Source organism: Zerene cesonia, chromosome 2, assembly GCF_012273895.1.
Source record: "Zerene cesonia ecotype Mississippi chromosome 2, Zerene_cesonia_1.1, whole genome shotgun sequence".
Classification (NCBI taxonomy): Eukaryota; Metazoa; Arthropoda; class Insecta; order Lepidoptera; family Pieridae; genus Zerene; species Zerene cesonia.
The window spans coordinates 415431-430829 of NC_052103.1; the positions used below are offsets into that span (position 1 = coordinate 415431).

Sequence of the window (15399 nt, forward strand, 5' to 3'; positions counted from 1 at the left end):
GGATTATGACCTGAAGCCTTATAGGAGGCCTGTGTCCCAGCAGTGGGAAAATATATGGGCTGATGATGATAATAGGCTATGACTCTTATCTCTTTTTCATGTGCAGCCTTTGTGTGACTTTTTTTTATTTGTTGTTGGTTTTGAGTTCATTATAATTTATAATATAGTAGTATATAGTAGTACCTACTTAATACATATTTGTTTTACTTTCTAACCTAAAGAGGCCAATTTTCAAATATACGTGCGTACCTGCAATTGAAAAGGAAACGTGGTTCATGATTTCATGATTTCTGTTCTAGAAGATGTCAATTAAACATTAAATTGGTAATGCTTTGTGCAAGTAAAAACCGTGAGTACATTCCCGATTTATTATAAAAATCAATCCAGAATGCCTATTTTATGCCATAAACTCTAAACATAACCTCGCATAACATATTCAAAAGTATAATAACATACAATCCGCTGACTAAGGTCGTTATTTTAATAATTTATGCATGAAATAAACACTTCACCACTTCCATTATTATAAGAAATGCCATTTTCCGGTGTCTTCTTTAAGAACGACATCAAAGGCATCTTTTGATGGCGCTCGTGAAGTTTCAAGGGATTTTCACCCTTACGTGAATACAAATTGAAAATTCATACCTCCTTTAACATGAACTGGATTCAAAGGACGTTGTAGATAAGAAAATAATGGACATAAATGGGTTCAACTTCATCTAAAATAATTATGGAATAGTTTTCTACGTATTCTTCATAGCTTCGAATTCTTGAGTTCCTTATTTTCATAAATATTTATACACATATGTATAGGATATTTACATGTTAGAATTTTTTTTTATATTCTTTAATTATTTAACGTTTACTGTATAAACTATACAAAATCTAGCTATTGCTTGCGACTTCGCTCGCCTGGTCAATAAGAATTCCCAGGAGAATGGTATGTTTTACCAAGATGTAAATTACCTCTATAGCCTCCAACATCACCAGTCCAAAAATCATAGGTAGTTTAAACTCACTCAGTTGCGACGTGCTAGACGGACAAACAGACAAGTAAAACAAAGACTTTCGCATTTATAATATTTGCAAACATAAGTCCAAGAACTTCAAATGTAAATTTTAAAAATACTGAGAACATTAATGAACAGCAATATACAACATAGAGTGCGATTTAGCGCCAAAGCGTTCTCTACCAGACAAATGTGAATACAATAGTATGTATGGGGTAAATCAAAGAGGATTCAAAAAAAGGTGTAACCATAGGTAAAACCTTATAAAGGTTCTATTGATATATCGCCAAATCGAAATGATCGAAAATGTTAAAAATGGAGTTAGAAATTGGGGTCTTGGACGATGATAAAGGCATTATCGTCCACAAGCACAGTAAAAGCACCACAATTCAGTATTTTAATTATTTATTTCTACAATAAATCTATATAAATATTTTTGGAATAAATGGCACATAGTTCAGCACCATTTAATGACTATTCTCAATAGCAACTAACTCAACATTACAATTCATAATTAAATACTATATTAGTTAGATCACTAGACTGGAAAACACTTACAATTAAATTACAATTTTGAACCAACTTCAAAAAAGGCGGATTTTCTTTTCAATTCAATTACCTACTCTATATCCTATGAACCGTAGACAGATTTAATATGTATCTATATAAACCATAGTAACATTTTAATACTGGAAAACACAATCTCTACACTTCTCCGAAACGGCTGCACCAAATATCGTGTGTAAATCGGGTAGGTCTGCGAATCTGCCAACATCTTTCAATCCCTGAATGATAAGAGTAAGGCAAAACAGCGTTTGCTGGGTCAGCCAATATCGTATAAATTTTCTATAATTTGTTGTCAAAATCTTTATTTATTTTGACATGCGGTTTTAAAATTATAATACCTTTCTATTTATCTTTGTGGATACCGACTTTCACTTACTGATTCTTTTTGTATTAATTGAATAATCATGTATGCATTTAGTGACATATATGAATTATACCATTATTTTAAAGGTTTACCTAAATCTTAATACTAAATATAGCACCGTATACTCTTACCACAATCATTAATTCAACCCTAAACTTTAGCTAGATTGTGCCGGACTTCTCTGAAAAAACGACACGACTGCTCCATACACCAACTGTATAAAACTACCAATTAGCTCCAATATGAAAACAAAAGGTCCTTGCTCACGAGGCTTGAGGTCTGCATCGCTTTCTACATCATCAAAACCGAAGCTATCGAAGTCGTCATCGTCGCTTTGTGTATCATTCAGTTCCAACTTATCAAGTGGCAAGTAGTTAGAGAATAATGTGATTTTCTCCGGTTTCTTGTCTATTCTCTTTATTGCTTCATCGGAGAGCTCCTCTACGTCTTTGTCTTTGGATATGTCGTTGCTCACTGGTGCTAGCGACTTTGCTGATGGCGTTTCGAGTATTTCCACTTTCTCCCACGGTTTTTTGGTTGTGACTTCTGTTTTCTCTGTGTTGTTGTAGCCAAGAAACCTAAGGAGGATAATATTATTGTAATTGTTTATGGAAATTCATTTAATTATTAGTATTTGAGAACTTCAAAACGATAAATGGAGTAAGAAGTGGAGAGAGTAGAATCATAGGCACATTCTTCTGTTATCGGACATCGTCTTTTTTTTTTTTTTTTTTTTTTTTTTTTTTTTTTTTTTTTTTTTTTTTTTTTTTTTTTTTTTTTTTTTTTTTTTTAACGAGGAGGAAATCTTCCAAAGATGCTCTAGCTTTGGGGGAAAAGTGGAGCATGTGGGATTTCTACCCACTAAAACCTCCTCGGCGGCCAAACTCAAAGAACAAAAGCAGGGATCCTGGGATCTCCTAAGGAACGCACCAGGATCATCGGACATCGTCTAAACATATAAAATTAAATATTATTCTTAAAGATTAAATGCTTCGTTTCTGAATTCATATTGATTTCAGATACTTCGATATCCCAAATCTTATCAATTCCCATTAATCTCAATTCATTGAGTCTTATTTCCGTTGCTGATTCATTTTTGAATAGTTTGTAATAAACTTCAACTTTACAGAATTTCATTCGACCTTAAATTCTACTGTAATCATTTTACAATATTCTTTTGTTAGCCACACAAATAAGTGATATCTTTTCTTCATCTTGTCCATATGATTCAGAAATAAATACACAAATAGAAAAAATACGTGTATTGCCACAAACACAAAAAAACATCCTTATGGTAATAGTAAAATGCTTAGAAAGAAAGGAAATAAAGATGTCAAAAGCTTTGGAAAGACATGGCAAAAGAAACTCAGAGTTACTGTGTAGTACTTAAACAGCGCAGATTCTCAGTCTACCTGTAGATGGGTGAAGTGATCCTCTCAGCAATGTTGTTGGCGATCTGCTGGTAGACATCCAGCCCTGGACCACTGCCCTCCTTTGTGTAGTCACTCACCACGGAGTCCTCGGGCATACTCCGGGAGTAGCCATGCTGGATCTGTAATTTATATCACACTAATATTATAATACTAGCTGCGCCCCGCGGTTCCACTCGCGCAAGTCCGTATCCCGTAGGAATATCGGGATAAAAAGTAGCCTATATGTTATTCCAGTTGTCCAGCATCTACGTACCAAATTTTATTGCAATCGGTTTAGTAGTGTTTGCGTGAAAGAGCAACAAACACACACACATATCCTTACAAACTTTCGTATTTACAATATTAGTAGGATATGTCCACATATCCTACTAATATTGTAGTTTCTTTTTTTGGATGTTTGTCCGTCAATCACGCTGAAACTACGTAACGGGTTTTGTTGAAATTTGGTATATAGATAGTTATGAGCTAACTTGGATGATAGGATACTTTTTATCTCGATTAAATGCTCCCTTGGAATAAAAAGAATCTTGATATCCGGGCCGAGCCGGGACGAACGCCTAGTTTGAATATGCTTAGATGTATGTGTTTAATATGTATGTGTTACGTAAGGAAAAATATTAATCGTAAGGATTTTTTAAATCCTGGCGCTCAAAATAAAAATTATAAGATAACCTCATGAAATGATTTTATTGTCCCCAATCCTTGAGGCTCGATTTTGGCCCACAGATTCCAAGCTGTCCATTACATACAAACATACAAGGGAAATTAATAAAAGATTTAAAAAAATAGAGATAAAGCTTTCTAATGTTAAAATAAACTTATAATCGGTTGAGCAGTATTTCGAGTATATCCTATCCAGAATGCAAATAAAATATACCCAAATATATTTTTTCGAGTAAACTTGTGTGTTTTGTTGTGTTTATGAATAGAGTAAATTGAGATTCTACGATCGAATGATTCTACGAAGAGTTGGCAAGATATTTGATTTGAAACAATATCTCAATCCTAGAATTAGCATTAAAATCCGTTCAGCCGTTCTTAGGTTCGGAAGTGTTTACCAGTTCGGAAAGAGCTTTTCAATGCATCAATCGAATCTATGCTGCATTGTCGCATGGTAATGTATATTTTTTTCATGTTTTTGAAGTTTTATAAAACCCACCATTTTGTGCATCCCTACCGGCAATCGAACCCAGGGACCTTTCGGTTCAACGTTCATTCGCCCAACACTGTACTAAGGGGGCGTTCGGTCATCAAGGTAAGTAATGTAAAATAATTTTGTGTATATAGACTTATTAAAGGACTTCCGGGAATCAATCTTTGCCATAATAAATAGCACTGCTATTTCATTGCGGTCAAAGAAACTAATGAAACGTAACTAATCCAAGGTATCAAAGGATTTATTTATAATTCAATGCAAATAACAACTAATATTGAATATTATTATCCGCATTAGACCGCAAACGTGCCCCGCCCGCCAGCTCTCAGATTATACGATACAAGCTCGTCAACTAATAACTGAGTTTGTACGTGGCTTATCGAGCACTGAATAGTTAAGCATCATAGTCGGAGAGATAGTTGCGAGATTATTTATGTAAGTTAACTTTACAGCTTTCGACAAGTGGTGTAAATTTATTTATGACAAGCAGTCTACACATATGGCCCATCGAAAACACATATTATATAGCTTATATAGCACAATTATATAACACTCAGGGATACAGGAATCACGTATGGTGATAGAATTTTTGAAATCTGCCCTGAGATAAGCACGATAAAGATAATTTCGATTTGCATAAATGGCAGACAACTTTAGAAAAATAACTCCCGTTAAACGTACTCATAACTCAAACGATAATAACGAACACTGATATAAATAAAACAGTTTCAAAATGATCGTGAATTAAGATACAAACAGAATCTCACACCATTTAAAATGTCAATGACACTCTCCCTAACTAGAAAACAATAAAACAAACAATATCAAATAATAAATGTATTAATAGTGCAATAAAGCTAAGGCAGTGTCGTGACCTCCATTGTTACGTGAGCCGCCTATCAGTTACAGTCCCGTACAAGGAGGGACCAAGTGGCATTGGTTTTCTTGCATAATGAATATTAATATGACGATAGGATAAATCGGAAAAAAAAACTATTCCGCTGGATCGTCTTTGTTTGATTTGATGACGTCAAATCAAATCAAACGGATGTGTAATAAAAATTTATAGTGTTTTACATTGTATACATATTAGAAAACTGTCTTTCCTCAGGTTTAACATTCAACATTAATATTTAGAAATTAAAAACTTTTTAACGGATTTTTAACCCGATTTACTCATTATATTATTAACCCGACGTTTCGAATACTTTACAGCGAGCGTGGTCACCGGGAGACTTGACCAGACTGGACCGTCGGATTAATAATATTAAATGAATAAATCGCGTTTAAAAACGTTAAAAAATGTTTAATTTCTATATGTTATACACGCGTAAAACCAGACACAAGAAAATACTAACATTAATATTTTATCTCAATATAACAAAACCATATGTACCCACGTCTTAACATCAAAGGGCCTCAATCGATTCTAATCTGCCAGGCGCAAATAATGAAAAGTGCCGGGAGATTTAATTAAATTATTAGGGGAAGTTCAAACAATTGAGAATGCCGATAATTTATAGGTTTTTGTGGATTTCGTGTGGTTTTTTATTCGTAATTATTATCTCTTTTTATTATTAACTCTATTTATTTTCTCTTTATTCCATAGAAGTACGGTTGAGATTTTGTTTTTAAAGTTCCATAACCAAGGGGCAAAACGGGACCCCAATACTATAGGCTAAAAATTTGCCTTGACCTAATTCTCCGTCCGTCTTTCACCAGGCCAAGAAGTCTATCACCGTCTCATGAACGGTTCCTGTAGATAGTTAGACAGTTTTTAATTATAATGAAGTATTGCTGTTGCCGCTATAAAAACTAATAAAAGAGAGGCTAAGAAAAGGTTGCCAAGATTAGCCATTGTTTTGTACCCATTAAGTTCTTCAGTTTACTTGTACGGAATCAAGTGTCACTAAACCAACTCGCACTTGACCGATTTTTAATTGTATAAATGTTGATATATTATGTCGAATGATGTGATGGTTCAATAAACAAGTATACATGCGATTTACAGACGAAATTGTTAAAATACTAAGCTGCGCCCCGCGGTTTACCCGCGTAAGTCCGTATCCCGTAGGAATATCGGGATAGGAAGTTGCCTATATGTTATTTTAGTTGTCCAGCTGTCTACGTACCAAATTTCATTGCAATCGGTTCAGTAGTTTTTGCGTAAAAGGGCAACAAACACACACACATCGTTACATACTTTCGCATTTATAATATTTGTAGGATTTATTGAAAGTATTGGATGCGTTTTTAGTATAATTAATGGGAATATGTCTTACAAATGAATCTAATTTCTTATAATTTTAATGATCATTAATAGATACTAGTATGTAAACTATTTGGGCACTAAAATATTACATAATAACTGCATCGTTGGTCTAGATTTTATAATTTTTGATTGCCGATCGAAACTCCCTAGGTTCGACTTTATTAACATATTCTTGTAGGTACAAAATACATAAACAATAGTTATTATTTTTGTAATCCTGATTCTTTATTATTAAATATTATATCAATGAATACATAAAACAGAATACGGAAGCTTTTTGCCGTTAATAGTTGTATAGATAACCGACCTTAAAAAAGGAGGATTCGACTGAGGATTGTTTACAAACTGTTTCCACAAAAAACCGCCAAGTCACAATGGCCAACCAAGTGTTTAGCGTCATTGACCGCAATGCCTGGTCACGGTGCTGCAAAAACTCACCCATTATATAACTGACTGTAATTTCAAGTTTACATTTTCGCATGAAACATGCGCATACGCAGGCGGAGAAAGTGATTTTTTGAAAGTTATTCCTTTATAATTATTGTTATCGATTATAATATTTCACCGTGAATAAGAAAACATGTGACATTTGCAATATACATACTTTATTTTAAGTGATAATACAACATATTTGTATGATCTAATTTAGCGTAACATTTCTTTAATTGGACAATCTATTAATAAAATGACTATCTATGTGTTTTTATATTAGATTCGTGTTATGACTTTTATGCAATGATTCGCCAAGGCCTACGACCTCTAAGAAATTTCATTATATATCCCAAAATACTTTAGAGTTTGCCGCATAAATAATAAATCATTATGAGTTGTGTAAACGAATGCATTCTTTTAATTCTTAGTTTAATATCATTAAATAAAAGAAAATATCGGTTTAGTGAATCTTTCTCTGTACCCTGGCGACAGTAGACGGAACCGAACACTCGACTTCAAAAAATAAGGATTTCAACGTTTGTAGTTATTTGTGTTTTCTCTCATAACTTTGGGTGAACGGATTAATGGTTCTTTTTATTTATAAGCTAGTGCCTCACATGTAGCCCCATTTAAATTATACTATTAACTAAATAGAAATAGAAATATCGCACATAATGACGGGCCGGGTATCCGTCCGCTATATAACTACCCGCCCGTCACTGTGACCCGGGATACCCTATCACACTCACAGATAACGTAGCTTTTTTCTGGAGAAACAATTATTAAAGTCTTACCCCCACAACGTCACATAAATTTCAATCTGTATCACTTACTAGCTTTTGCCTGTGGCCTCGCACGCGTTAAATTCGCAGTATTTTAATAGACGTTATTATACACATAAATCTTCCTCTTGAATTTACTATTGAAAAAAACCCTTCAAAATCCGTTGCGTAGTTTTAAAAATTGAAGCATGCATATAGGAACATAGGGACAGAAAACTGACTTTGTTTTATGCTATGTAGTGAAGTAGGTATAAATAAGTTTAAATTATTTGCACGTATCACGAATGTAAAATACTACAAGAATTATAATAATTCTTTTAAATCCCAATGTACATCATATAATATCCCTGAGAATATTGGAAGAATAAGTGGTCCAAGTTATTCCTTATTACATCTTCTGGCAGTCTTAACAATTATATTAGACGGAATAAACAGACTGACACATAGACAAAAATCTTAACTAAAGGTTTTATTTCTATTAATATTTTAAGCTATCTGACATTAAGTGAAGGCTAACTCATCATTTGACCTTAGTGATTTGCGAAACGCTTAATAATATTAAACTTAGCAACAACTTAGTGAATTGCATTGTTGCATGCATGCACGGGACTTTTTCAGTGAATGGAGGAGCCAGAAAGGAGCCTTACCCTTTCAATTCCTTTTCTTCTTTCCTGTTACCCTTATCCCATTTAAAGTTAGCAATCGTGTGCCGTCCAGTTTCACATGTGGACGGATCAGTGGGAAAATGCTATTAATTCTATAAGTAATTTGTTTTATTCTGATATATAAGCTCCATTATTGTGTATAACGTTACCTCCGTAGGTATACAAATCCTACTTATATTATAAATGCGAAAGTTTGTAAGGATGTGTATATTTGTTGCTCTTTCACGCAAAGACTACTTGACCGATTGCAATAAAATTTGGTACGGAGACAGCTGGACAATTGGAATAACAAAGAGGCAACTTTTTATCCCGATATTACTACGGGATACGGACATACACGAGTGAAACCGCGGGGCGCAGCTAGTATATCATAAAAATCCTCCAATAAACGATATTATATCATTAAGAGACCGATATAGTTATAAAAAGCAGAAAACACACTGCTACATTGTCTCACTTGCATTCAGAGTATACATAGGGAAATTATTTAATCCTAACTATCCTTATCAGGATAATACGATAAACTCATGAAATTATTGCATTGTCACCGATCCTTGATAAGTGTGCGTAGTGTGAATTAAATCTATTCATTAAAAGTGGGTCAAAACCGAGTCTAAAAAATACATACATACAGATGAAGCTAATTAAAGAAACCGAGAAAAGAGTTAAAAAGGGCTCTTTCATCGGACTTTATAAAGTACTAGCTGCGCTCCGCGGTTTCACCCGTGTAAGTCCGTATCCCGTAGGAATATCGGGATAAGAAGTTGCCTATATGTTATTTTAGTTGTCCAACTGTCTACGTACCAAATTTCATTGCAATCGGTTCAGTAGTTTTTGTGTGAAAGAGAAACGAAACGAACACACACATCCTTACAAACTTTCGCATTTGTAATATTAGTAGGATGTAGGATTATAAATATCTTTTAAAAATGTACCCTATGTGTTTGAAACGAGCTGCATATCTAAAGCTTTTTTATCACCTGCTTAATTGTATTAATTGGGTTATTGCAGAAATTTTTGATCATAACCGCCAATATAATTATAATATCAGATTTAATACAATATATAAAATGAAAACTAATGTTTTACATATATGTTTACATGTGCACAATATGTTTAATGATGTACAATTTTATTACGATAATAATTAATTATAATTAATTAATTTTTTATGTTTCATTAAAGTCAATAGCAATAAACAAAGAAATCGTAATATTAATAGATTCTCTGAAGCATTTTCTTAATTACTCATTTTTTTCTGTTGTTATTTAAACTCAAACATTTATACATTCAACTAGACTTCCTATTTTAATTTTGTTTGTTTATTTTTAGCACATACAGAAAATTATAAATTCAATATAATTTTAAAACTTACCATTAAGCCGAAAACAACGATATTAATGATTTTATCCATTGCGAAAGATCCTTTTGATTATTTTAAATCTCTTACTGCGCTTAAACCGCCAAAATCGAAACAAGCGAGCTGCGCTTACGCACATCGATGCACTAGTGATTTAGCTTGAAGATCTATAGATCCGTAGGGTGGCCGTGATGAGCGGGAAAATGGGATACGACGCGGGCGTGACAAAAATTTATTATCTGTGTGACGAAATCAGTGAATTATCGTTTTAAAATGTATTCCAATGTTAGATTATAAAATAATTACGATAGAAAAATCTTTTTTGCTATACTTACAATAAGTAAATAAAAGGTTTTTTGACGAATAGAAAATTTTGACACGGTCCGGCGTAATGACGCGGATCAATTGTTTTTGTTAGATTTTCTTGAAAGAAAATTAGGAACAAAACATTCGTATTATATAAAACTAAAAATTAATTTATATTTATTACCATTGACATTGATTTTATATTTTAATGTATCATATACGTTAATTGAAGCTACTATAAGAGTTCTATTTAAACCTAGTAGAAAATCCGAATTCTTAATCATGAAATAAAAATCAGTATCCTGCCTACAATAACATCCTTAAAACTATTTTTAATGCAGTTCAAAAAGGTTATTAGTCTAACTTTTTACGGCACCTAACATTAAAAAACAACATTAAATACGAACATTATATACTCGTAATATAAAACAATAACATTAAAAAAGTTTAAAAAAACGTAAGTAATTAGCGGCAAAAATCGCTGTATCGTCACAGATACTTAATATAATAATAACTCCACTTGGGCTATTGTCTCCCTCAATTTTGAGGTGTCGGTTAAAAGTTTTCTCCAGAGACAAGATTAAAAACTAATTAGATTAAACAAGTAGGTACTCGTTCATAGTAATGATGTCATATGCAAATAAACAAACACATTTACATCAAATAATGTGTGTTGTGTAGTGCTTTTTCTTCGTATATGTATGTTTCTTTTATTTAACACTAGCTTTTGCCTACGGCTTCGCATGCGTTAAATTTGGATTAGTTTATTAGATGTTATGCATATAAACCTTCCTCTTGAACCACTCCATCTATTAAAAAACTCTTTCAAAATCCGTTGCGTAGTTTTTAAGATTTGAGCATACATAGGGACATAGGGACGGAGAATGCGACTTTGTTTTATTCAATGTAGTGATTAGCATTTATCAAAGAATGAAAAGTTTCATTCCGTCATTATAGCTACCTAACAACGATATTCTATTGTCTTTATTTAGAGAAGAACCAAGAACGATGCTGTTTTTACATAATCAATAGACTATTTTAAGTGATAGTGACCTAGGTTAGCTTAATTAGAAAGTCCTATTCACGTTTGTTTTGAATTTGTTCAAATTATAAATATTTCAATGAAAACGGACTATCTTTACATGAGTATTATATCGTTGTTCTGTACATGCGTTTGACATTTAACTCCGCCTAAATTGGATCGATTTTGAAGAAGTTTTTTGTGTGTTCGACTACGAGCGAAGCCGCGGGAAAAAGCTGGTGCAGGATTTTCCGTTACATGGCCACTACTCACTGTACACGACTGTGTCCTCCATTGAGTCGTGATGTGCAAATCAATTTATTACATTAAATCATTCATTGATAAATAAATAAATAATTTTTTGTATAACATTTTTTATGATAATTAGGATTTAATGTGTTGGTGAAAGAATTTTTATGGTCTCTTACTTTTTTAAGTAATTATGTGGATTCAATACTGTCTATACCTAGTTGTATTAGTTTGTGTGTCGGTCCATCACGTCTTTACCAAAACAACTTATTATTTTTACGGCATACCTATAAATTGTGCTATACCTACCCTACCTATAAGTAAAGAGGATGGTATACTTATTTTAATAAATATAATCATATTTAAAGAAAACTAATAATCATACCGTGATTCGTATTGGAAGCGACAGATAAACAAAAATTTCGACCCAAAGGCGATTGCAATTATTTAAATTCGCTTTATAATGTGATCCTTTTTAACTAACTTGAACAAAACACAGACAGTGTTTTCAATGCTTTTATTACCTACCATTACGGATAACAATAAATTTAAATTTTTGACCTTTTAAATATTAATTTTATTAACGCATCACCTTCTTTCAATGCTATTGATTATTAACAAACATACCATCTACACATAAATTACAGTAACTTTAAAATAATTTGACAAGATTTTCTTTCAAGAAGTTCAGCTACTAAACACTAGATGCCTCTTAAAACAATATATACAGATGGTTACACAAAAGTTTGTTAGTAATTATTACCAGTATTATAGAATCGGTTTATAAATGAATATTGTAATGTGAATATTACAAATATACGAATTGCCTTTTTAAAAATATTATCAATTCTACTACTACTCACATGATGGCGGTAAATTTGTATATTCAGAAGTCGTTTCCATAGTAACCGATGTATTGTTGCAATCAACTGTCAAATGTCATTGCTGGAAGTGTTTTTCAACAGTTATTAATTATCCAATTCTCTATTTTTCTTTCATTAACGCCAATTTATCGACTAAAATGTTTAAACATGGATGTGAGCATACTTCGGATGTTCATTGTGAACGTTACAATCGTCTCTCGCAACGTTTAAAAGGCGACCGAATAATGCCTAGGGTGAAACTGGTGAAAAAAGTTGTTTTATCCAGAAATATTGGAGTATCAACATCAGAACAGAGGAAAAGCTGTTCCACAGGTATAATAACCCACAAACAAACAATCAATAAGCAAAAGAAAATGACAAAGTCTGATTGTATTTTGGATCCAACAACATCGCTAACGAAGCTCGATTGTTGTAAGAAATGTGGAGATACAGACTATATACGAAAAGATTCGACATCTAGGCATACAAATGAAAAATTAAGCGATCTTTATAGTCTTCAATCGCTGCATAGAATTATTAATAACAATAAAGCTAGCAAACATGACTTCAGAAATGATAAATTAAAACAGTATTATAGAAACGAAAACTTTCAAATGTCATCGGAATCTATTCCTGATATTATGTATAACACAAAGAAAACCTCCTTAGAAACAATTAAGGAGCAATCTGAACAAATGCAGCCTGCGTCTAGAGATTCTACATTAAAATTGTATACAGACTCTTCGGTAGAAGAAATGGGCTTTTTTAATCCAAATGACACAGATAATTTAAAAAATATAAAAGAATTCCGCAGTGACAATTATTTTGAATGTCATTCTGTCAAATCCAGAATTAAACACAGAATTGCCAGTGACGACAAACATAAATGTGTTTATAGGTTTTATTTAAATGACAGGTTATTTCCTGTGCCTTTTAATACAGATTTTGAAGAGAATATAAGATGCATGGAGTGCAACTTGCCGTTACAAAATAAAGAGGATTTTTCTAACATCAATGGAATGATACAGGCTAAAGTAAAATTGAATGACAAGGTACAGGACACAATTGTTATGTTGCCAGTTAAAGAACCTTTAATTATAAAGGAAAGAAAGAAAGATGCAAACACTCGAAAGGAATTAGATTCAGTGTACTTTGGTATTGTTAAATTGAACTTGAACGGTGATTCAATATTTAATAAAACACAACCAGATGATTCTTTAGCTCTCAAATATCAAAAGGGTTATAAAAAATTTAGTGATGATTTAAAATATGATTACAATAATTGTAATAATGATGATGTTATCATAATTTAACGGCAGTATAATTGTCCACAAACCAGGCTTTAATTTCACCAGGCTGATAATGTGTGCAAGTTAAGCATGGAGACCCATCAGCTGCAGATCTGTCTGTTGAGTAGTGGTGACCTTGGAAATACATGAATTTTTAGATTTTAGCAAACACACTTTGTTCAAGAGATTGAAGTCAGCTGGTTGTGTGGCGTATATCCAGTACAAGTCTATGTTTCACATCTTTGTATGACAAGCAGACATACTACCACCCTATAACTAGCGTACATTTAAATTTCTGTCTTATAAGCATTTCAAGATAATGAAAACTATAATCTATCAAACTGTCAAGTAGGTGGAATAGAATGATTTTGTAATACTTGAAGAGTCATTACTGCTAAGCCCGCCATCGGAGCTGCAGCCAGTGCCGGTCACCATGCTTAAGGATCTGGTGCTGGCTCGGAGATTTTAAACCACATTTTTTTCCGTTATTTATAATAAAAATATTCTTCTTGTTTTGTTATTTTAATTTGGGCTTTATTTCTAGTTAAATATCAATTGAAATTCTCCATTTATATTTGACAATCATTCTCATTCTTTGTTTATTTAAATAAATCTCATATTATCACTTTCCCAATAAAAAAGACATAATTGAAATTTATTCAATGATTAGTTGTTGCCCGCGACTTGTTCGCGTGAAGTTTCAACAAACTGAAGGCTTTCAACAAAATTAAGTATTACAATACTTTTCTTCCAGTATTTCCACATATATCGTTGATTTCAAAATCACATGTTTCTGATCTAGATTATTATAAATTGTCAGAAAATGCCCATCAGACTGAACAACTTTTGCTAAGACTTAATAATGATATGGGGAAGGTACTGATGAATACAGGTTACTCTGTAATCTAGGATAATTTTATAACTATTTGTTCTGCTACCGTGATGTACTTTAGCTATAAGGTTAGGTTAAGGGTTTGATTAAACAAATTTGATTTGATTTGATTCATGTTATTGTGGGCTCAAGGACTTCCAGATCTTCTAATTTATACCCTCGGCAGAAGATTGTGGTGTAACAATTTTTGTACATCAGTCTAAGAGATATATCTCTCAGTACATCTATACCTCTTATAGTTTAGGTGGTCTGTTGCGGTTTCTGCATCAACTGTATCCAGTTGCCGAAATATATTATTATAATTTGGTATACGTTGCCAAGACTTTAAACCTACACCTGCAACAAAAAAAAAAAACATTCAAATCCGACCAGTACTTGCGGAAATTAGCGTGTAAAAATAGTTTTTTTTTGGATTCATGCTCCTGTACTGTTTTTACACGCCCCTCATTTGTTGTTTTTTAATTAGGAACAGTGATGGACGTAATACCTGAGAGCCTTAGGCAATATAATATCATGGACGCAGCCGGGTTGGACCACTAATAATAAAATAAAGCCGAATAGTTTGTGATATGTGTGTCTTAGTTTATTGTTTTTGGGGATTTTGCGGGAAGCCCTAATTTCAGACTGAAAAGAATAACAAACAAAATAGGAACAAGTTACGGAAGGTGTTATTGTATAGAATAAAAATTAATTCAATTCATGACTTCGCAAAAAAATATTTTCTCAACGTTAATTATT

The 15399-nt window shown here is 32.7% G+C and overlaps 2 protein-coding genes across 2 annotated transcripts; one reads left to right on the top strand and one right to left on the bottom strand.

The window, feature by feature from the left end:
• Positions 1–1436: 1436 nt before the first annotated feature.
• LOC119834175 lies at positions 1437–10185 on the bottom strand. The gene is made up of 3 exons (XM_038358477.1): positions 10057–10185; positions 3354–3493; positions 1437–2519 (listed from the first exon to the last, which is right to left on the bottom strand). Exons 1-3 carry the CDS (start codon positions 10093–10095, stop codon positions 2099–2101), a joined length of 600 nt encoding a protein of 199 aa, XP_038214405.1. The 5' UTR covers positions 10096–10185; the 3' UTR covers positions 1437–2098.
• Positions 10186–12574: 2389 nt separating this feature from the next.
• On the top strand, positions 12575–14259 carry LOC119833795. The gene has a single exon (XM_038357979.1). The coding sequence runs from the start codon at positions 12639–12641 to the stop codon at positions 13791–13793; it is 1155 nt and encodes a 384-aa protein (XP_038213907.1). The 5' UTR covers positions 12575–12638; the 3' UTR covers positions 13794–14259.
• Positions 14260–15399: the final 1140 nt, after the last annotated feature.

Coding starts and splice junctions, on each gene's coding strand:
- LOC119834175 (XM_038358477.1), bottom strand. CDS start 10,095: ATGGATAAAATCATTAATATCGTTGTTTTCGGCTTAATG. Junction 3,494..10,056: donor TCGTTGTTTTCGGCTTAATG/GTAAGTTTTAAA, acceptor TATAAATTACAG/ATCCAGCATGGCTACTCCCG. Junction 2,520..3,353: donor ATCACTTCACCCATCTACAG/GTAGACTGAGAA, acceptor TATCCTCCTTAG/GTTTCTTGGCTACAACAACA.
- LOC119833795 (XM_038357979.1), top strand. CDS start 12,639: ATGTTTAAACATGGATGTGAGCATACTTCGGATGTTCATTGTGAACGT.